General features: G+C 37.1%; 1 protein-coding gene across 1 annotated transcript in view; it reads left to right on the top strand.

The window, feature by feature from the left end:
- The window catches only part of STK39 (serine/threonine kinase 39), a 101806-nt gene that overhangs the window by 66556 nt on the left and 13285 nt on the right, over nucleotides 1-21965 (top strand). Inside the window, exons 14-15 of the mRNA XM_055813045.1 lie at nucleotides 12622-12674; nucleotides 14560-14628. Coding sequence (XP_055669020.1) covers nucleotides 12622-12674; nucleotides 14560-14628 — 122 coding nt within the window. The remainder of the gene's footprint in view (nucleotides 1-12621; nucleotides 12675-14559; nucleotides 14629-21965) is intronic.

Consider the following 21965-nt stretch of genomic DNA (forward strand, 5'->3'; position numbering starts at 1 on the left):
CCAGACTATCTGAGTGATCATTACATTGAAATGCTGATGCTTCAGTATCCTCAGCCTCACAGAGGAAGAGGAATCTGGGAGTGGGGAGGAATGAAATTTGTAATCCAGATTTTCTCCTGTGAGGCTGTGCACACCGTGTGTCTTGGCAGCGGACCCCAGCAGGAACTCTGCAAAGAGAGGTTTAAGGCAATTGCCTGTGATTTAGTCCTCCAATGGGACTGTTCATACAACCAGGAAAAGGGAGTAGGGAGGCATTATTACTCTTAATGTGAAATTTCCAGTCTAACCACCAAGTTGTTACAGTTACAGATTTAGGAAGGTCACTGTTGGAGGGTTTGACTATTTAGATTAATAACAGAGACATTTCATGTTAAATTAGGAGACTTGTTAATGGTTAATAGTTAAGAATTGCAAATTATCTGAAGCAATCTAAGATGGTTAAATTAGCTCCTATGACAGGAAGATAATTTACTGATGGTAATTTGGAATGTCCCAGGACCTAATTTAATACAGTTCCTGCGCACTAGATGAATTAAGCCTGTGGAAGAACAAAAGGGACAAATGGAAATTTTTTCCTTGCTGCACTGGCAAATGGGATGCTTCTGTCGTAGCATATCTTATTTAATATAGTGTGTAGAGAAAATACTAAGGGAGAGTTGTATGTAATGGCACTCTGATCTTGTAATTTACAGATAAATGTTTGTGCGCATTGGTGTTTCTTACAAAAGCATTTCTTCAGCTAATATAGCTGGTTTATCACACTTTGAAACCATGTGTCATTTGGTCCTTTCTGAGGAATGTGTTTTCTGGAGAGATGGACAGAGAGATACAATTCAGAATGACAAGTCCAAGGAGCAGCTAGTAGCAGGCGATTGTGTATGCTTCGCTACAGGAGAGTTGTTAGGACTTAAGTGAAATGTGATTTCCTCTGCGTGCCAGAACATAGATGATGTGATATCACTCACTAGTCTGAGCTGAAGCTCAAGTGTTAATCTTCCTGCTTTCATGTAGGCTGTTTGGGTTTTTTTGTTTGTTTGTTTGTTTTTTACGTCTTTCTTACAAAATGCATTACACTTAAAGTTACATAAGAAACTTACTTGGCTGGAGGTACCTAGCAGAGCTTCTCCTGTGTTGCTAATATTTAAGTTTGAGGCTTAGATCTTTAGGAGAAAAACCCCAATCTATAAACAAGGAAACCCGAACATCTGTTCTGGCTGGAAGTGGAATGAGTTTGATAATTGGCTCAGTACCATAACACAGAGTTCTCAATTGTCTTTTTTGGGTTTTTCTTTTCCCTTCTAATTTTTTTGGTATCTATAAAAGAAACCAACTTTTGTCATTCAGTCCCTTTTGTAAGAAGTGCGACTGATGTGTATCCTTCACCAAGGACAGGTATTTCTCGTATTTTGCTATTTAGAATGGCTTTTGTTCTCCAGTGTATTTAATGATTAAATCCATAAATAAAGTCTCAGTTGCATGGTAGATTTACAACTGGAAAGTAACAGAACTTATCTGTAGGCTGGGAATTGATTGAGTAACACACATCATAAACAAAACCATTTGTAGAATTCTTGAAATAAATGTACCTGTGATTACATGTCCTGTATTTTATTTTGCCATCACATCTAAGGCTTTGCCCTAGGAATCGGGGAGGTGTGGGGATGTGGCTACTGAACTGAATTTTATTTTCACAGAATGGAGACTTCATTTAAATAACCTGTTTAATCATGATTAAATCATGACTGAAATCAGTAAGCAGGAACCCTTGATTAAACTATTGATTCTAATCCTGCTTTCTGTTTGTACCTCTACTATTTTCTTCAAAGGTTGCTCTTCAAAAATGGTGAATTATGCATTTCTTACTCAGTTCTTAAGGATGGTTTTATGCCTTGCTGTAGTTTTATTGAAAATAAATTAAACATTTATTTTGATTATGACCTAAATAATACTCTATGCAATTGCTATACCACCACTTATTTAATAGAGAACTGGTATATTTATTTATCAAAACAATTTTTGTATGTAAGATTGATAATTATTGAGGCAAGGAATCAATATATTGTTTCCGCTTATTAAATTTAGGTTATCAGGAAGATTTGCCTGTCTAAATACTGAAATGGCAAGGAATTAGGCATTTAACCTGCACAGCTGTGGTTGTAAATTATGCAGGCAATTGCATTTGGGGATGTTGCTGATAGTGAATTTTAAAATCACTAGATCTTTTTTATTCCAGTCTGACTTTGTATTGTATTATTTACAAAAGAATTAAAACAAGAAGGGGAACAAAAAACAACACAAACCCAAACACCACCCCCAAACTCCTTTATGTTAAAGGAAATAGTTTAAAGCTTGAATTGACCTCAGTGTTAAAATTAACTTTAGTTGTATTATTAATGGCATGTATGTTAGTGATCAACTGTAATATGGCTTGTATTTCATAATTCAAAGTTCAGTTCTCATTAGGTATTTTTCTAATAGTTCTAAAGACATTGCATTTACCTTGAGAGGCCACACTGTTTCATCTTCATCCATCTACGTTAGAGTTGCCTGTGAATGTGGTGTCATAGTACATTTGGCAGGGTTGAAACAATTTTAAATAATTCTGTCTGGTTTGGCTGCTTGTTCCGGCTTAGTGTTGTGGTTCTCTGTCTTTCTGCTTTTTACTGGTAGGGGTGTTCCTGGGACTCCATTGCATCATTATAAAGCAGGCAGGTTTTAGTTGTTGGTTTGTGACTTCTGATGTATTTTTTGGGGAAGGCAAAATTTCCACTGAACTCATTTCATGGATCCTGTTTAGCTCCACAAAGCAATTGTTGTTGCTGCTGTAGTGAGACCAGGGAATGGCCACAAGAAGTGCACTGGGACACAGGTGGGCCGAGAGCTTAATTTATGAGCAGGCTTTGCTGGTGAAGCCTGTGTCCTGCAAAGCTGCTTTTGAGAAAGTTTGGCCCATGACAGGAAAACCAGATGAAACCTTTGAAGTTTTTAAAACAAAGCTTAGACTTTTTGCCATGCTTGCCACCCTTCTTGATAAGGTAGTTAGACATCTGAGCCACCACAAAATTATGACAATTTGCCTATCATTTGTCAAAAATTCACAGATCCCTTCTGGTTTGCCTACAAAGCCTCCTTTGGTTGTGACAGTGATGTGCTGATAGATCATCAGGAATGAAAACTCTGAGCCAACGGCATTGAAAAGATACATGCATACAGGGAGTTTTTTAATCAACATATTATAAACATTCTTTGGCTTGGATAAGGGAAAAGGTGTCTCTGAGCCTTCCCTCAAAGTCTTGTTTTGTGCACTGGGGACCTACATGTCTCTTTTTTTTTTTTTTTTTTTAAAAAAAAAAAGGTATTCCTGTAGAGCTTGCTGCAAGTCTTTTGTCTTGATTTCATAAATGAAATTGCTTTTCTAGAGCAGTATTCTGAAGTACCTGTAACCTCCTGGCAATTATCTGCCTTTTACACATTCTGATTTAAAGAACTGAAATTTTGCTTCAAGCATTGTAGCTATTTTGCGATGCTGTACTAGGAGAATTTGTCACTGGTCTAACAGGTTATAATCTCTCTGCTTGTGCACCAGGCATGCAGAAGCATACAAAGCTGGCCTTTGTGTCTTTAGCTGTTAGTTGCTCTGGTGTCTCCTGTCACTCAGGCAGGTGGTGTAATGCTTCAGTCGTGCAGCTAATACTAGTTTGACTTCCTTAAACTGTGCACTAATTAATGATGTGTGGTATCAAGAAATACAGAGATCTTTCAGAGGTATATTCAGAGGGGGTAAGTTAAACTATTGACAAATCCAAGAAAGGCAACTATAACCACAGTGTGCTGTAGTGTTTAACACAGTGATTGAATTACATGCATGGCAGTTGTCCTCTCCGTTATTGAAATGCTCCCACTGAATACTTCAGGGTGATCATTTTTTAACGTTATTGATGTCATCTGTAGTTAACTCAAGTTCTTTCTAGGAACAATTCAGTTCTGGTTTTGACCAAGCATTGAGATTTTACCGGGTTAATGAATTGTCAGTATAACTGCATGTTGTCCTTCATTGTATTTCAATGTTAAGTTCAAAGTTAAATCTTTACCACTGCTTTTTAAAAAGCATTTGAGCTAGTTCAGGTGTAATTTTAGGGGAAAAAATCTTATGATTAGTATTGCCCTCTCTGCAGCAACAAAACTGATAGCTCTAAGTTGTTTCCACCTGCTGATAAATGAGAGCAGGTAGGAAGTATAAGCCTCAAAGAATATATTGCAAGTGAATATTGCTTTTCACTGCCTATGCAGAGAAATGGGTCACTGAGAATTGAGGTTAAAAAAAATAAATACTCTTTGTTCAGAGTTTGCTGTTTGACTTATCTGGGAATGAATATAACAAGATAAAAAATTGAAAGGCTTATAACATTCTTTTGGTTTAGCTTCTGGCATCAGCAGCTGTGGAGAGAAGACCCTATTTAAAGACTATAGATCTATCTAAAATGTCTCTACTTCTAACACTTCTATGTCAAGGAATGAAGACCTGGGGCTGTAAATCAGTGGATGGAGAGAAAAGACTTAATGTTCATATGCCATTTCCAAAATGATAAACACGATTTTGTAGGCTTGCCTGGTAGTAATTGTGTGTACCAGCTAGTTTTCTTGTGTTTCTTCTATCACACAATTTGTGCATTTTACTTAGTTTTACTATTGTATCCAATCCATTTTTACTAGATTGAAGGCACTCTAATTTCTTTTAAGTCTTAAGCAACTTGGAACTGGTCAGCTATGGATCGAACTGTTGTAAAGTCCTTTCCTGCCGGAGGAGCTGTGCGCTGCTCTAGAGCTGTGAATAGTGTTCTTGGCTGACCTAATTGTGACCATAACAATGCACCTGGTGGCTGCTTTTTGTAATGTATACATGCCTTTTCTGTATGGTAGATGGCATACAGATGGTAAATCTTTAATGGGTAACTGCTGTCTCATTCCAACAGCTGAACAACCAAATGACAGTGTTTCATTGTTACGTTGGCTGTTTTTCAGTCATGAAAGTATAATTTGGCTGTGTTTTGCTATTACTGTTGCTGCTGCCTCTTGAAGTATAGTGATTAACAAGTGTGTTGCATCACATCAGGGCTCTGCTCTTTACCTTAGAACACATGAAAATTAAAAGGTAGCGGCAGCGTTTTGTATATTTAAGTCCTATAACTTGATCTTGAAGCATCTTCAATATGCTTCTTCAATATGCTAAAACATATTTCTTCCAGTAATGTATATGGAGGGGGATAAGTGGTAAAGCCATGGAGTTTTTTTCAGAATCCCTGAAATAAATGGTAAAAGTGTTAATGGACTTCAAAGAACTGTATATTTCAGGACTACATTTTACCAATACAGAGCTTTTAGTCCCATTCTACTTGGTGGGAATCTGGAAGCAGGGCAGACTTCAAACGTCTGTTTTGCTCCTACCAAAAGTTAACAGGAATGCCCTTCCATTTGATCTGTAATTGACCTTAAGTCATTAAAAATAAGTTGACAAGAACCATTTCTCTCCACAGTGGTGAACAGACATGATCTGCTCTTGATAGTGTGGTAATGTGCAATGGAGGAGCCTGGATATTGATTAGTGAATGACAAGTGAGCATGGAAGCGTTAGAAGGGGATTTACATAACCATGTGGTGAATCCTCAGGAGGCTAATGCTTCTTTACAGTAAATGCTCTCTTCTGTTGTGTTTATGTGATCCCACAAGAGCTTTAAAGTTCTGATTCACAAAATTACTTTAATAAACAGACTTCCTTTTATTACTGCTTTGGTTCTGCTGCATGCAAAGTACCATGAATTCAGAAGAAAAAAAAAGGGGGTAGTGGTGTGTGGGCAGGAAAGAAGTGAGCTGTGATTTTTGTAGGGGAAGTAGAGTTTGTGCTTTCCCTGCCCTAGCTGAATGGATAAAATACCACAGCTGAAGCATAGGAAAACTGCAAGACAAGGAAAATAAAGGGACAGAAGTGCCACTTTGCATTTCATTTGTTTTGTGTGTTCTGTAAATACAGTTGAAACAAAGTTTTAATTAATCAAAACTGAGATTAGAAACAGGTTCTACATATCTTCAGTAGAGGTATTTAATAGACAATACTTAAAAAGGGGTATTGCAATCACTTAATCAGGATTTTCCATGAATCAGGCTCTAAAGCTTGTCACCAAGTACATTATGCTGGGTGAAAACAAAATATCAGTAAATTATTGCCCACTGAGAAAGTAAACTCTCAGTTGTTTTCATGGAGTGGTGCTGTCTCTGTCTCTTTCATTGCTACTGTGACCAGTTTTCTCCATGTGTAATACAGGGCTTTGACTGAAAAATACACCACTTGTAGAATAAACTGTAACGCTGTAAAAGGGAACCATGTTTAACTTGCACATTATGCCTTAAGCATATGAAAGTGAAAAATGGGTGACAAGTTATTGCAAGAAGGAAGATGACCTTTTGAATCTGAATAACATTTGGTGTGGTCAAATAAATTGCAGAGATGTAGAATGAAAATTGGGTGAGTACAGCTCTGGGATGTACAACCTACCTATCACTCTGATTAGTCCACTCCATTTTAATGTGAACTGCTTTCTCTGCAGTCTAAATGAGCAAGTTATTTAAATGCTTCTGTTGTTTTATTTATACCAGTGACTGCAGTGAGGTAGTGCAAATACCATGCTGCTTGCCCTTGGTTCTTAAGCTATGATGTCTTGTTTTTTCTGTTCTAACTTGGTTTGCTTCTGCGACGTTTTCAATGTGGCTCAGATTTTCGAGGGGGAAGCATCTGTGAGACCTAAATTTTGTACAAGTGCGATGTGTGGTGTGTATTTTCAGTGTGTGTTTTTTGTCAGAGCACACTGATTTAGACTTGGCCGGCATCACTAGTCCCTGGTGGTGGGCAGAATTTGGTTCTGGTGAGAGTAGGTCTTGTAGGAGTAAGGGGAGGAGAAAGGCTGGTTGGTGAAGGGTGCCATGTGGCACCATGTGTTATGGTGCCATTCATAATAAAGTTTCTACAGTTTTAGTTGAAGACTTAATTTATTTCTGGTTCCTGAGGAGAGTATGTATTCTGCTGTTGTCTTTTCCACTAGCCAGACTTGTTAGGGTTTGTCAAAACTAGCCACCGACAAACTTTTCAATTTTAGGCAGTGTGCAGTTGATGCAGATTTTTTTTTTTTCCTCAACATGTAGATCTGTTCTGTTGCTGAGTTATATCTAGTTGTGATCTGAAAAGTGGATGGAAGAAAAGAACGCTCTCCTGACTTTCTTCTGAGAATGCTTTCTTGCTTATGATTTGGTTAATTGGACCATGGCCCTCCTCAATGCTGGTCAAGCCCTGGAAGTGCGGGGAGCGTCCCTTTTACCAGGCAACAAAGAGTGCAGGCGCTCTGGCCTCCTAACTACCCCCTGACAGAGGCAAACCAAGGACCCTTGCCAGGGCAGAGCTTGTATTTTGTAGACCATGCTATAATGCATAGCTTTTGGTTTTTCTTTATTAGAGATTTTTTTTTTTTTTGCTTGTTTGCGTGTTTGGGTTGGGTTTTTTAAATGTTTTCAGTTCTTGACTAGTAATGTCCTCCATGTCCAGCTGGAGCTCAGGAAAAAGAGGGTGGAAGAAGGAAGATACATATATGTGTATATATAGATACATCTTACCTTCTTCAGTCTATACAGATAGAAGAAGTATATATAGAGATTGATGCAGGTGTATATCTCTTCTTTCATATATATATATAAACATATATTTAATTTTAATCATGCAGAAATATGCAAGAATAAGCGAAAGAGAAGGTAGAATTCAGAGCTGCAGCATCTGTATGTTGGAGTCTGTTAAAACAGGTTCAGTGGCGAGGAAACGGGCTAATGAGAGTGAATACTCATTGCTCCAGGAGAGCTCTATCTTTTGCTGCTTCCACTTGTTAGTCCATAGAAATAGTAGAGAAGGTTCCTATGCCTTGTTAGAACTGGATAACCGTAATAAAAGAAAAATGAAAAATACTAATTAAAAGAGTGGTTAGCATCCAAGATGGGTAATGTTGGTATAGAGCACCATACTTTTACATATGCAAATGGACAAGAATGGGGATGATAAGAACTAAGATTTTTGCATTGGTTCTCCATTGGAGGGATGGGAAAGGATGATTAAACAGTTGAATTAAAAAGTAGGGTATGATTAGAAAATAAAGTTTATGCAAGAGGATGTGTTTGTGAAATGTCAGCAGAAGTGACCATTGAAATCAAAGATGTCTACAGTGTCTGTAGTGTAGTCTACACAGTGCTTGCTGTCTGCACGGCATAGTGACGGAACAGGTGGTGGTGGTGAAGTGCCTGTGATTTATGGTTTCTAACTCCGTCTGAAATAAGAGAATGAAAAAATCAGGGAATCTTTCTTCTGCTGTAACTAATCAAAAGCCATAAATGGTGCAGTTTCCATGTGATGTATATGTACTCTACTGTTTCAAAAGTCAGCTTTGTTGATTACCTTTCCATTATCACCTGTGTTCTTGGACACTCGGCTCCATATATCAGTCTCTCTAAACCACGTGTGATGACTTTGTCGCTGAAGTCTGAAAATTCAGCAGACAAAACCTGCATGTTCTCACGCACATGCGCAAGCCCTTCATTTGGCTCACCTTATTTGAGGATTTTTCTCTTATTTTGGGAAGGAAGAATATAGTTACTTAGCTATGGTAAAATGAATCTCATCCAGGAATACAGACTCTCCTTAAGGGCTATATGGATGATGCTGAAGCTTGTGAGAAGTACAAGCTGATGTTTCAGTTAACCCTGCATAAGAAGGGGTGGATGCATTTTTTTGAGAGGGGCGGAGAGGGGAGTATAGTAATAAAAGAATAAAAATCTGTCGCCTGATGCATAATTAAGCTAGCTATCCCAGCATGATTTAGACCTTAAGTTTAATTCCAGGACATTTAATTTTCCTGAATCTCACTTACATGATAGACATTCTGCGTTTAAGGACAAAAGAAATGACATTTAATGTTTCCAGTTTACAGTTGCATCATTACACAAACATGATTTCCGATTTTAATTCAACAATGTAGATCTCTTGTCAAGCGTGTGGAACACAGCTAATCGACTATAGCAGAAATTACACTATCATTAGGTAATTATTTGAAAGGCTTTGTTTTAAAATGCAAATGCCTGAAATCTCTTTCACATCTTAGGTGTTTTTCAGTAGAACTATGTCAATCTAAACGTCTTCATAATTTATTTTCTAATCCTGATTTTTTTGTAAATACCAGCATTGTTCAGCAAAAAATTTCCTTCAAAACAGAGCATCTTTATTTCACGTCCTGTTGAGAGGATGGTCTCAGCTTATAGGTGGGGGGCTAAGTGATGGGGTTGGCCCATGTTCTTTTTCCGGTTCTTAGAGGAAGCATTATTCCCTAGAAAATCAGATCTAGCAATCCTTGTGTGCACATCAAGTGGTCCTGATGAAAACAAAATAATAACAAAGATCTGCAAAATATGCTTTCATAAAGTCTAAAGTTTTAAATTCTGAAATTTCTTTGCAAGAAAGATGTCTGCTAAAATGTCTTAACATGTTGTGCTTTGGTGTCACCCTTGTTCAAAGCAGTTCTGTGGAATTTCTCCTGTTGGAGGTGACTATATAATGAAAAGTAATCTGCAGGAAATCAATAAACTGCAGTGTACTAAAATACACAAAAGTATTTAAAATTTACTACTTCTTAGATGGGCTGTTTTTATCCATGATGAGGTATATTATTCTGTAATGGCACAGAGCAAGAACCAAATAAGAGGTATTACAAGAGATGGCCAAAAAGTCCGAGTTTGCATTTTAAAATAGAAATAACTTTTTTACAAACACATTAGAGAAACTACAGACCATTAAGAAATGATGAAGAAGATAAAATTATTAATCACAAAGATACTAAGTGCCTTTCTTCAAATCCTATTTCTGTTTAGCAGAAATAAAGTCTGTGTGCTGCTACATGGTGACTGTAATGGATCTAAGTAAAAAGAGAACTCCAATGGAACAAATGAAACACTGCTTGGAAATTCTGCCTACAAATAAATCAACAAATCCAAACACTTGTCACCAAAGTGTATCAAGGGAACTAGCAAACTAATTTGCAGTAACAGTGACACTAACTAGAACCAGAGGAGTGTCTGAAGACTGGAGAAGAGCATGGGCAGCTTTTAGGCGAGAACTCGAGTGCATCTTCTATTTAGTGGAATATATAAGGGAATCAATAATTTATGGAAATCAATAAATGTCTGGAAGGTAATGGAACCATAAACAAAAGCACTTACAGGCTTCTAGCTAATTAATCTTGCCAAACTTCCTTTGTTTTGCTTTCCCGAGTAGCAGCATACCATTAAGATGAAAGCAGCGGCGTCCTAAGTTCAAAGTAGTTCAAAGCTATTACTCATAGCAAGGTTGGTTGGCTGAATACATATCAGCCTTCCTTGAATTTTCACCTTCACTTAAATATGCACTTTTGACTCATTAACTTTCTATTTGGGACATTCTGCAATTTGGAGGCAAAGCAGAATACACCCCGTTTGCATCCTGCTTGAGGAAAGAGTCTGTATCAGGAGCAGCTGGTCTTTCACGTAGCTGTATCAGCCTGCGAGAAAGCTGCTGATTTTGATTAGAGTTTGTAATTACTTAGTGCCTTTTTATATGGTGGATGTTCTACTTGCGGGAGGTCTGTGAATAGATATAATCTGAGAGCCTAATGTATTAGTTTCTAGATAGATAACTGCAAGAGTGCAAAATCTGCAGAATTACTTCTCAGCTGGTTTTAGCGTTTGACTCTGTGGAAAAAGATACGCAGGCTGGAGCAGTTCAGTATAGCTGCTAATAAGAGTAACAAGTTTCTGGTTTACTTCTGCAAAGGTGTGAGATGAGTTTTTATTCACTTGATTTGCTTCTTCAAAAGCATGTGCAGGAAATGAGTATTTAAGTCTCAGCTGCATCCCACATTCAGTCAAAACATATTTAAGAAAAATGCTAAATTTCTGTCCAACTTCCCTTTTTTGAAAAGTGGCAGTTTTAATAGGTTTATTGTGTATAATGCGTTTCAGCAAAAGGAAGTGGATTGTTGAAAGGGAACTCAGAGATAGTCATATGTGATTAATTTTTTTTTTTTTTTTAATTTTAAGAGAAAGCCATCCATGTTTTTCTGGGAGGTGGGAAAAAAAGAACTGAGATTCATACTAATTCTCTGTTGAATAAAAATAGATAGTGCAATATTCTATATAATGGCAGCAGATTTCTACAACAGAAGTAAATGAGCCTTATGAGTCTGTATGGGGCTAGCTGCATTATCTGCACCTTTGTATTAGTGATCTTAAACTCCTCCCATAACTCTTTATTTAGAGTAGAATTTTGGGAACCTGAAACTCCTTCAGCTTTGAAGTATTCAGTATATTCAGTAAATGAGTGCTTTTCATTTTAAGCACTACATGTAGCATCCTTATTTTTCAGGGTTTGCTGTCTTGCTCTTGTCTGTGTTGCCAGTCATTTTGGGTTTTGTGTTCCTGCATTTTGCTGTTTTTTGACTCTGATATTCTTACAAGTATTTAGCAAGTGTTAATAGCTGTAAGTCACAGCTGAGTATGCCTGCCTATTGGATTTAGTTTTCCCACAGCAAGACTTCACGGCCTAGTATGCTGAAATATGAGCTTGCATACGGTTTCCTTGCTGAGAAGAAGAATAATGGACTGCAAAACACATTCTGTTGCTATTAGCTTTTCAAGTGGATTGAGCTATTCATTGGAAAAAGTGTGCTACAGCAATTAAGTTTATGCTTATGCTCAGTCGACTTGCCATTTCCAAAAATGAGATGGACGTCTGTTTTGCAAAGACACTAATGTTTTATTGATGGTAGAAATTATTAACTAAATCTGAAGCTGGAAATGTGCTAGGAATGGAGGTTTGGAGCACAGTATGAGACTGTAAAGGAGTTCTTTAATGTAGGTATTAAGTCCCTTATGACTGTTGTACACCAAACTGGTTAAAGCACTCTTCATGGCAAACGGGAAAGCAGAAAACCTTTGGCTTTCACGCTCTCCTGTTTATGTTATGTGTAGAGACAACCTTGCTGCTGGGACAGTAGTTGTCAGTGAAAGAAACAACTCATTCCAAAACACATTTTTAAACACTGCGTCAAAAACTTCAGCATTCAATGTTTGCTAGATACTTTGTCTTTTAAACAAGCATCTCTGTATACATGGGATCTCAGACAGGGAGCTGTAAGTCCAAGTGAGTATTTTGTTACTCTTGGAGGAGAAGGGGTAGACTTATGGTTCAGACTATGTTGAATGAGTAGAGTCAGTATGGTAGAGTGTCTTTTGAAGATGGAAAGCAAAATATTTATTTTACCCTTTAGGTTACCAAAGGCGGTTTTCAGCTTAAGCATGTCTGGCTTTTAGTTTTCCCAAAAATACTGCCAATGCAGTGGAGTCTCTCCAGTCTAGGAGCTTTGGGAAATCAGTGTTTTTTAAAGTTGAGGAAATTCACACTACAAAAGTGGAGTTGTCAATGCCATAGGTATTCTTTGGGTGTAGGAATGGAATAGTTGTTCTGTTCTTGATTACATTTTAATGTATACACTGAATGTTTTTCAGGAACTCCAGGAAAGAGCTTAATGACATACGGTTTGAGTTTACTCCAGGCAGAGGTAAGGCTCCTTCAATTGAATTATTCTCTTATTGCTCAAAGGGTATTTCAGAAATTGATTACTGCTTATGGTTAATACAAACTACCTCTCTGGAATGTTTCCTACTGTGCAAAGCTTTATATTGAATTTCACTTGAACAAGACTAGCAGATGTATGTAAATCCTAGTGGCAGGGTTGTGTAATATATAGTATATATTAGAAGACTTAATCCACAGTATACTTTATCAATTTCATGTCTTATTGAAATGATCTATTGCAGTATATGAGGTCTTGCATAGCAATATTTATAGTTTTGGAATTTCCTTTTCACATTTGGAAAACATTGTAGGAAATGTAATATAGTAGCCATAGAAGTGTATGTGGTGATGGTGGTAATATTTATGTTTCTTCCCCTTTGTAATAAAAGAAGTTATATTAACAAGTATGAAGTATACACCATTTTTCAAATGCGGTCTTCAACTGAAAGTTGAGTTGCATCTCAGGCTTTGGTATCACCAACAGAAAGAAATTCTGGCATTGAAACTTTAAACTGTACTGCATACTTGCAGAACTGTATTGGCTTTCCAGTGCTACGAGTTGTAAGAACTCATAAAGATAGGTTTGTTTGAAGAAAACCCAATAGTACTGCGATAAAATGCAGAGGAGGCTGATCTGTTTGGTAAGAAGATACCATCCTTGTTAAATAGCAACACTTTGAACTATGAACACATTTCATATTTCTCAGAAGTCAGTATTCACTATATTTAGAATAGTCTTCAAAGAACTTCCACCTAAAAATGAATCTAGATTGAAAGAGGTGTCTCTCTTCCTGTAAATCATAATATCTTTCATGTGCGGTAGTTCTGCGCATGCATATACTCTCTGTTGTCTGCCTGCATTTCTCATTGATTTTTGCAATGGGCAATAATGAGAGATCTCTTACTTAATTGGGCACAGAGCATCTTGGTTTAGTTGCTTGTCAAAAGAATTAGTTAAATACTTTCTAAGCAGTTACATATGCCATTTGAGAATTCTTACTTTCAGAAAATAGAGGGTACACCATACCAGGACTGTTCATAGTAGTTAGTCACTGGTGCAGACAGAAGGTAGCTGTGATTCTCATCTTCAGAGCTCTCCAGAAACTGCAGCTAGCTGAGATAAATTGTTTTTTTACTTGTGAGTGTTAAATATGCAGCTCTGTGTAACTGCCTCAAAGTACGTGCTTGCTCCATGCAGACACTTGATGTAGAGGCCATATTACAGTTGAGACTTAGCTGGAATTTGGGCTTGTTCCTGCTATTTCCTACTACTTACCTCTAAGCTTTCTAAAGTCTTTATGCAGGAGCAAGTACTAGTCACAGGAACTTAGGAATTAACCCACGAGGGTACAGCAATTAATGGAAAATTGATCCAAAGCTCTGAATTGCCTGGGTCACAGTACTTAAAAGCTATTTTAAGCCTAAAGCTCAAAATAATGACTTTGTAACTCTGTTGCCACACTGGTTACAAACAAGAAAGCCTATATAGCATGTCTCTGTCTAGATATGCAGAACAATGGATGGGATAGAGAAAACAGTGAAAACCACACTAAAACAAAATTTATTGTCTTGGTTGTGAAGATACTGAACCTTGTAAGCTGTACAGGAAGACATAGTTAAATAGTAGTGGCCAGGAAAGGTCTGTGGGGGGGTTGCAATGAATCAAATCATCACCTCATGCAATTTACTGTGCAGAGGCTGATAAGATAATTATCTTTTTCCTCCTAATTAAAGATAATTTTAAATTCAAGCCTGCCTCCATGGGTGTTTTGGAACTAAAATATATTTTTGTTAAATTGCGTTGGATGACTGATACTTTTTGTTGTTTTTGTGGGCTCTCATACTTACTCATTTCACCTTTTGGACAGACACAGCAGATGGCGTTTCTCAGGAGCTGTTCTCTGCAGGCTTGGTTGATGGCCATGATGTAGTTATAGGTAAATTACATTTTTGTTTGCAATTATGCTCTTGTGACAAGTTTGTGTTAAATGGATGTGAAAAATGTTTTCTCTAATGCTGCTTTTCACAAAATCCTTTCTGTCCTAATTTTGCTTTCATGTATGCATAGTTCCATCAACAAGCCAATTTTGATTCCAGTCCAAGGATTGCTTTTGGAAGTCAGAACTCTTCAGTGGTTTGAGAGGGATGATAGAATACAGATCTCCTGCAGGATTATTTACAATTCAATGATTGATCATTTTTGTGCTAACTTAATTTTTTTGTTTAACAATAAAATGTTTTTTTCAGTAGGGTTTTGTAAAGTGTGCTTTGGCAGCTCTGAAGTTAGTATTCTGCTTGGGTTCATGGAAGTAGAAGCAAGCCAGAGATAAGGATTTATGGAAATTGTACCTGGAGGTATTATTTCTGTGGTTAAAAAAAGTAATCGGAAGTGTTTTCTGGCTGCTGAGAGGAAAGATACTTCTCTGTTTCTCTGTTCTGTGTTCTGTCCTGTGCTTCAGTAATTTTGTAACGTTTTTTTGGTTTTGTTTTTATATGAAATTCAGTGCCTGGGAGAGATGGCTAATTTGGAAGTGGTTATTTCCCTGCAGTTCCTTCTCTACTTCTGGTTGCTCAACACCAGTAGATGCATACCAAAATCAGGAGGAGGCTAGTAGATGCTAAATGTATGAGAAGTGAATTGAGGAATACTACTAAATCAATTTTCATGTTGCAATCAAAGAAGTTCATATCAATTGGTTCAGATATCGTTACCAAACTCAATGATATGGAGAGTGTTTTAGAAATCCATGAGTTCATGTTGCTTGCCTGGCAGATAAGCTAAACACGTTCTCAGTGTGTTTGTAGAGTAGGTAAAGTATTTCAGAGAGAAGCCAATACTTTTTGCTTTCAGATGTTCAGCATACAGGTTGCTTCTAGCTGATCTAAGGAATAAAAGCCTTATCTGTCCTTTTATTTTAATTTCTAGAAAAAGTTTTGAGGGGAGGTTCACAGATGGTACAGGCTAGCAGGCACACTTCTCTTAAAGTCACTTCTGCTGGACTGTTACTATAAGGGTTTAGGGGAGAGCGGTAGCTTGGCCTTAGTTTGTTGCCTTGTGACCTTCCAGTATGAAAAATGTCATTACCCTAATGCTGATGATGGTTTTGATCGGATTTTCATTGCCACAAGATACCTTACTTCATTAGGAAATAAATATGAATATTTTTTTCCTGGCTAAGAGAAGAATTGTTATCTGGTGGCTATCCCACCTGCTTGGGCCGTCAGCTGGCACGCTGTGTTGCGCAGAAGTCAGAGTCACGGCTGGCGATGATGCAGTGCATGTCCTGCAGGGTCCCAGCGAGACCTCTTTTCCTTTCCTTACTCTTCCCTTTTCCTTCTGCTGCAAAGTGCCAGTACTTCCATGGAAATGGCACAGTGAGTGCCATCTTTCAGGGGGAGTGATGGGGGAAAGGCAAGTGAAGGTAGGTATCTCTCATGGCTTCAGTGATGGGACTTTGGTACTTGAAGAAGCACAAATATTTAAATACGTAAGGTTTTCTCTAGCAGGCTTGGTTAGAGACACTGTCTAGTGAATCATAGAAGTTTATTTCCTTCCTTAATTCTTGCTTTGAATTGCAGCATTTTTAGCACTATGATGATGGTCCTTTCTGTTCTTTCCTGTTCGTCTTTTTATTGTGGTATTAAAAAAAAAAGTAAGGAAATACATTTTCTTGTATATAATGAAAGCATTCAACTTTAAATTTAATTTCATTAATTGTAATGATGTGTTCATTTTTCTATGATGGTGTAACTTACCTCACATTCCACGGGCACAAATTCTTGTGTGACTTTGTGCTATACAATTTTCACTTGTGTCTGCTTCACTTGTGAAGTTATTCAAGTATGTTTGCACATTGTCTTCCTAGAAAACTACTTTAGATTTCATGTTTTACCGAAAGACAAGTTCTGCTAAATGCAGTTTTATTTTAATTAAAAAAAAATAAAAAAAATACCAAAGTTGGACTTAAGCTGGAATATGTTTGCGCTTTGCTTTGGGAAAACTGGCTAAATGTTGTATGGAGATGGAATAAAACAACTTGCATGCAAGCAGATTATTGCCAATTTCAGAATTTCACTGTAGCAGTGCAGTCCTAAGAAATATTTCAGTCCCTTAGTTTAAAGCAGTAGGTCATATAAGAGTGCAGATGGTGCTGAAAATGGAAATCTGCTTACAAAACTAATTTTTTTTTTTGTGTAAAATGATTTTGCCACCTTGTTCACTCAGAATTAAAAGGTTTAAAATCTTACTATATAGGAAGAGAGGAATAGCATAGAAGAGCTTAGTTAACCTTCTTCACCAGAACTGATTCCATTAGCTTCAAGATTGAAAGCAGCTGATAAATTGCCTTTCACTTTTCAGCTGAAGCATGCAGAAATTCAGCCTCTGTAACACAAATGAAAACAAAGTTCTGAGATAGTCTCATAAAAGTTGTTCCTGTAGTTTCTTTTAATGGATATTGGAACATGTAGAGGCTGGGAGAAAAAAGGTGAAAATACCTGAGCTTATGTTGAACTCAAGCATCTGTTAGCATAACAGCCGATTTTCTGAAAGGACACTTGAACAGGAGTCAGCAAAAGGTGTTGTGGAAAGTATGGCCATGGCATACGTGATCTGAAGCTATTAGTAGGGACCAGCTGACGTGTAAGTTCTATAGAATTTGCTGCTAAGCATCAACATGCTTCACCTTTTGAGTCTTGCTGAATTTGCTTCACTTAAACACAGGCTTCCTAGGAAGATCTCCATTCTGATAAGCAATAAGCGCAGCTACCTGCTCTGCAGAGAAGCAGAAATCCCACCTTGCATGTTCAGTTCTGGCTACGATTGACTGGGTTCTGTTCTTCTTGACAGTAGCGTTGTTTCACAGGAGATCCCTAGATCAAGGGAAGCAGGGCAGAAAATTTTGTTTAAAAGACCAGAGTTCACGTTTGCACAGGGCAATAAGTCTTGGAGCTTATATGTAGGCACTGGGGTTTAGCTGATGAGGTATTTTTATGCAGTACTGAAAAGCTTTGTTAAATCATATGAAAGATCTGGACTATTTTCACAATACATTTTGGGATTAAATCTGTGTGTATATGCAATATATGTGTATTGGCTAGTAAACATTAACCCAATAATGTTTTATTATATTTTTGATACTTAAAGGAAACTCAAATCATATCAGCAGTCAGTTCTGTTGAGAATCACAGTCGCAGTCCTACTTCACCGGTGTATAAAATGTGCATATAATTTCATTGAAGCCTGAGGCTATAGTTAATCTTCTAGAGGCCTTGCTTAAATTTCAGAACCTAAAGGTATGTTAGTTACTGAAGTGCAGTGTACAGCCTCCCCGAATACTTCCCTTCCTTAATACTGCTTAAATAAAAGCCTTGATGTCCAATGCCATCAAGAAGTGTGCAGTTGCCCTTCACTATATCAATGCACCTTTATTTTAGGTGTGTTTGTCAGAAAGTATCCATGAATACCTTGAGCATCACAGAAGGTAAACCTTCACTTTTAAAGACAGCAGACATTAACTACTGGTAAATGGGTATCTGTCTGGTGTTGGAGCCAGACCTGGGTATCCACTTAGTAACCAGAGGAACAGCTATTAGTCAGTCAAAACAAAAGCTTCCTGCTAAAATGCCTAATGTGTTTAGAAGAACCAGCTGAAAACCCAATAGATCATATTTTGAAATGAGATCATCTTTTGAAAGTAGCAAGCTTTTTCATAGACATTTTGAATGTTTTCTTAAAGTGTGAATACAATAGATGCCATAATAGTTTGACTAAGGGGTTTGGGTTTGGGGTTGTTGGATATTTTTTTTGGTGGGGTGGTGGTGGTGTTTGTGTGCCAGGGGGGTGTAGCCTTTTTATTTGGTAACTTACTGTGGTAAGTAGGCAGTACTTAAATTGGCATCTAGAATAAAAAAAAAAAATCATGGCAGTGGATGGGTTATTTGGCTGTGACTGCAGAGAATATGTATCTGACCAAATCCAAAATAACATTATTTCAAGGGATGTTAAACAGTAAGTAATATGTATGGTTCCCAATTAATCACAGTATTAAAGCATTTGAAGTTGGAAGGCTGACTGTTTTACAGTGTCACGTCTACTGGTGCTGAAGGTACTTTCATACTAAAATAGAAAGATGAAAAAGTAGAAGCCCAGTTTGTTGGTATACTGTCTGTAACAACATTTTAACTCATAGTGGCACTAATAATCCAATTTCTGGAAAAGCCACAGAGTTACACAGTGAATATCCTTTTGCTTTCCTTGGTTTTGCTCTGGATTTGCTTACATGTAGTTTACTTTGCTGTCTTGTTAGTTTAATCATGTTTGAAACTGAATGAAGTGATGCTTTTTGTTCAACTAATTCTGGCTAATTACTGTAATCAGAAAATGGGATAGTGCTTCATGAGTAGAAAACTATTGCATTAGTTTATGTCCTCAAAGAGCAGTAAAGCTGGTCTGGGTAGGTGACTTGGATAGGACTGCCATTTGAAGGCAGCATAGGCTTGCCATTTAATATTAGTAATGTTTTGAAGTGTGCTGATTTTTATAGTCTTTGAGGGAATTTGTTAGATGTTTTGGGTTTTTTTCTTGTGTGTTTATTCTTGTGGTTCAAACTGAATGAAATAACTGATTTTTTTAGTTAAGTGTATCATGTTTTTATATGTTCCAGCTCTCAGTGTGCCCATAAACCTAACAATTAATTTCAAACAATAAACTAAATACTTTGCATTTAATTTTTAATGTATTATACAGCAAACAAAGTTTTAATGAAAACCTGACTGTATTTTAAGGCATTTTGTAGATACTCTTGTGGTTTCAAGGTGTGCGGGTAACTCCGTATCTCTTTAGCAAGATATGCAAATACATTACAGATAGGAGAATATCTCTCAATTCCCCAGGGTTTAACTAAAGACTCAAATATTTTAACACATCTGGCTCATTTAAAGTCAGTGCATTGAAGGGTGACTCATAATTCTGGAAGCCTGAGGTACACCCACAGATAACCAAGCTTTGCACCTAATTGTGTCTTCACAGTTATTTTAGCTGTAGGTGTTGTACGTAAAAGGTGTACTTGAGAAAGTATATGGTGTGAAACTGGCAGGTTTCTTGCAAGTTCCCACCTTGCTGAATTTTCAGTGTGGAGGAAACTTAGAGGTTTAAGATGAAAAAAATAGTATTGTGTTAGTTGAATAAACACCACTGCTGTGATGGTGGTTATGGCAGAGCTTTAAATATGTGATGTAAGAAATTCTCAGAGTGTGCAAATTATTCTCCACACATACACGTATATTCACGTATCACAGTAAAGATGCTTATTTTATAGCCATAATCAAGTAAAAAATAATTTTTAGCTACTTTAAAAAAAAAAAAAAAGTGGAAGTTGCTGCCAAAGCAAGTTCCTTTTTTTTCGGCATGCAGTCCATCAGTTCCTACTTAACTGTGTAAGTGAGGAATAAATCCATATGTTTATTAGTGGGATTGTTTAGGTTTTGCCTGGAACAGTAGGTGATAAACTCTTGGGCCTAGAGTGTGTTCCCTGCCCTCATAGGTCTGAATTGTAGTCTTTGAGGTCTTTCCTTTCTAGTTAAAAAAACCCACAAAACTCAACTGTGAATTTGAATCAGAAATTGCAAAGACAGCAGTGTAAGTAATGTTCCTCTTTTCAACAGTAATTTAGTTGCTGTTATTTTTTTCCCTGGCATTCACTTCTCTGCAAGTGGTTAGTGTGTCAAAATAAGAATTTATTGAGGTTCTTCAAACTAGGCGTAGTCTATTTCAGAACCTAACTCCTGCACATCAGGGAGTCTTTTCTAAATATATTATTCCTTGTTTCAAGTTTCAGATATAAGGTACTGAAGTAGCCTGGCTGCTATTTCATCTTCTTAATAGTTTTGTCAGAACAATATCTATAATTCATAGCAGAACTTGGGACAGGAGGAGCTGTGAAGCTCTGATGGGGAGAGGAGATTACCGAGTAATAATATGCATAGCAGAATGTGACCTGCCTTGTTTCTGCATAGACCTACATTTCAACTCTAATCTAGCATGATGAAGGTATTTGTTAGAGCTGTCTTCAATATGAGGGTGACTATCAAACTATTGTCAAAACCTTTGTCTGAAAGGTAGCGCTTGCTTTCTTCATTCAGTCACTGGCAAGTGATTTTTATAACCTCGTACTCTGACTTGTTCTTTTGTATAGAGAATTTATGAGCACAGTTTACCATAATATCTCAGGCTTCTTAAATATCCCTACTAGCAATGTTGGGCAGCAGGTCTAAATTCTTATTTTAAATGTTCATTTGAGACAAGACTGAGGTTTAGCATGCTCAGGGTCATCAAAATGCTTTTCTTGAAATGAAAGGGAAATTGTGAAATCTATATCTACTCCTCCCTCATCTTCCTGGATAATCTATCCATTAGATATTCAGAGTCAAGATCTGAAATAGATAAGCATTTAAGTATCCAAATATATTCTACTTACATTTTTATGACATTTTGTTTTAGATGTGTGGTGGTTTGCCTAAGTGTTCTTCACACACTCGGGGTGGGGCAGGGAATCAATCTGAAATATCAACCTTCTATTTTTTCATAAGTTTCTGGGAAAAAGTACAATTTGCCAGTTATATTAATATTTTAATTTAATCAATAAAAACAGTTATCGCATTTTCAGTCTTGTTTTTTTCCAGAAATTGTAGAATGTAAAGCATTACCTTGGGATCAGATATCCATACTAAATAATTGAGAATTTGGGAGTTTAGTGATGCATTGTTTGAATTGAAATAAGTAGATTTTGAGGACTAACTTATTTCATTTTCAATTTTGATACAGCGCTTCTGTTTTATAAAACATACTAATTCTGTCGGGTGGGAATTCTTCCATCAGCTACCTAAAGAAAAATGACATCTCATATATTACTTTATCAGTCTTTGGTTTTGTGGTTTTTTTTATCTATGACCCCTGGGTATTAATACCCCATGTTAATGTATCTTAATGTGAAGACATTTGAGGTCTACTATTATTCCATAAACTTTTTTTTTTTTCAGTTTCAGCAAGGATAAATATTGAAGGCCTTTGTCTATAGGGGTCAATCAGGAATGTATGTCCCTGATGTCTCTTCCATCTCTTTGCCTGTTCCACTCTTGAATAACATACCATAACTGGTTAGCTGTTGAAGCCTTGGTCCCACTTCCCCCTTGCGCTCCTTTTTTAGAACAAGTTACCCTGATGCTGAACTACTAGTTAATGACCTTAAAATGTCTAAAAAAGACAAACTAGCCT

Source organism: Falco peregrinus, chromosome 8 (genome assembly GCF_023634155.1).
Source record: "Falco peregrinus isolate bFalPer1 chromosome 8, bFalPer1.pri, whole genome shotgun sequence".
In the NCBI taxonomy this organism is placed as follows: Eukaryota; Metazoa; Chordata; class Aves; order Falconiformes; family Falconidae; genus Falco; species Falco peregrinus.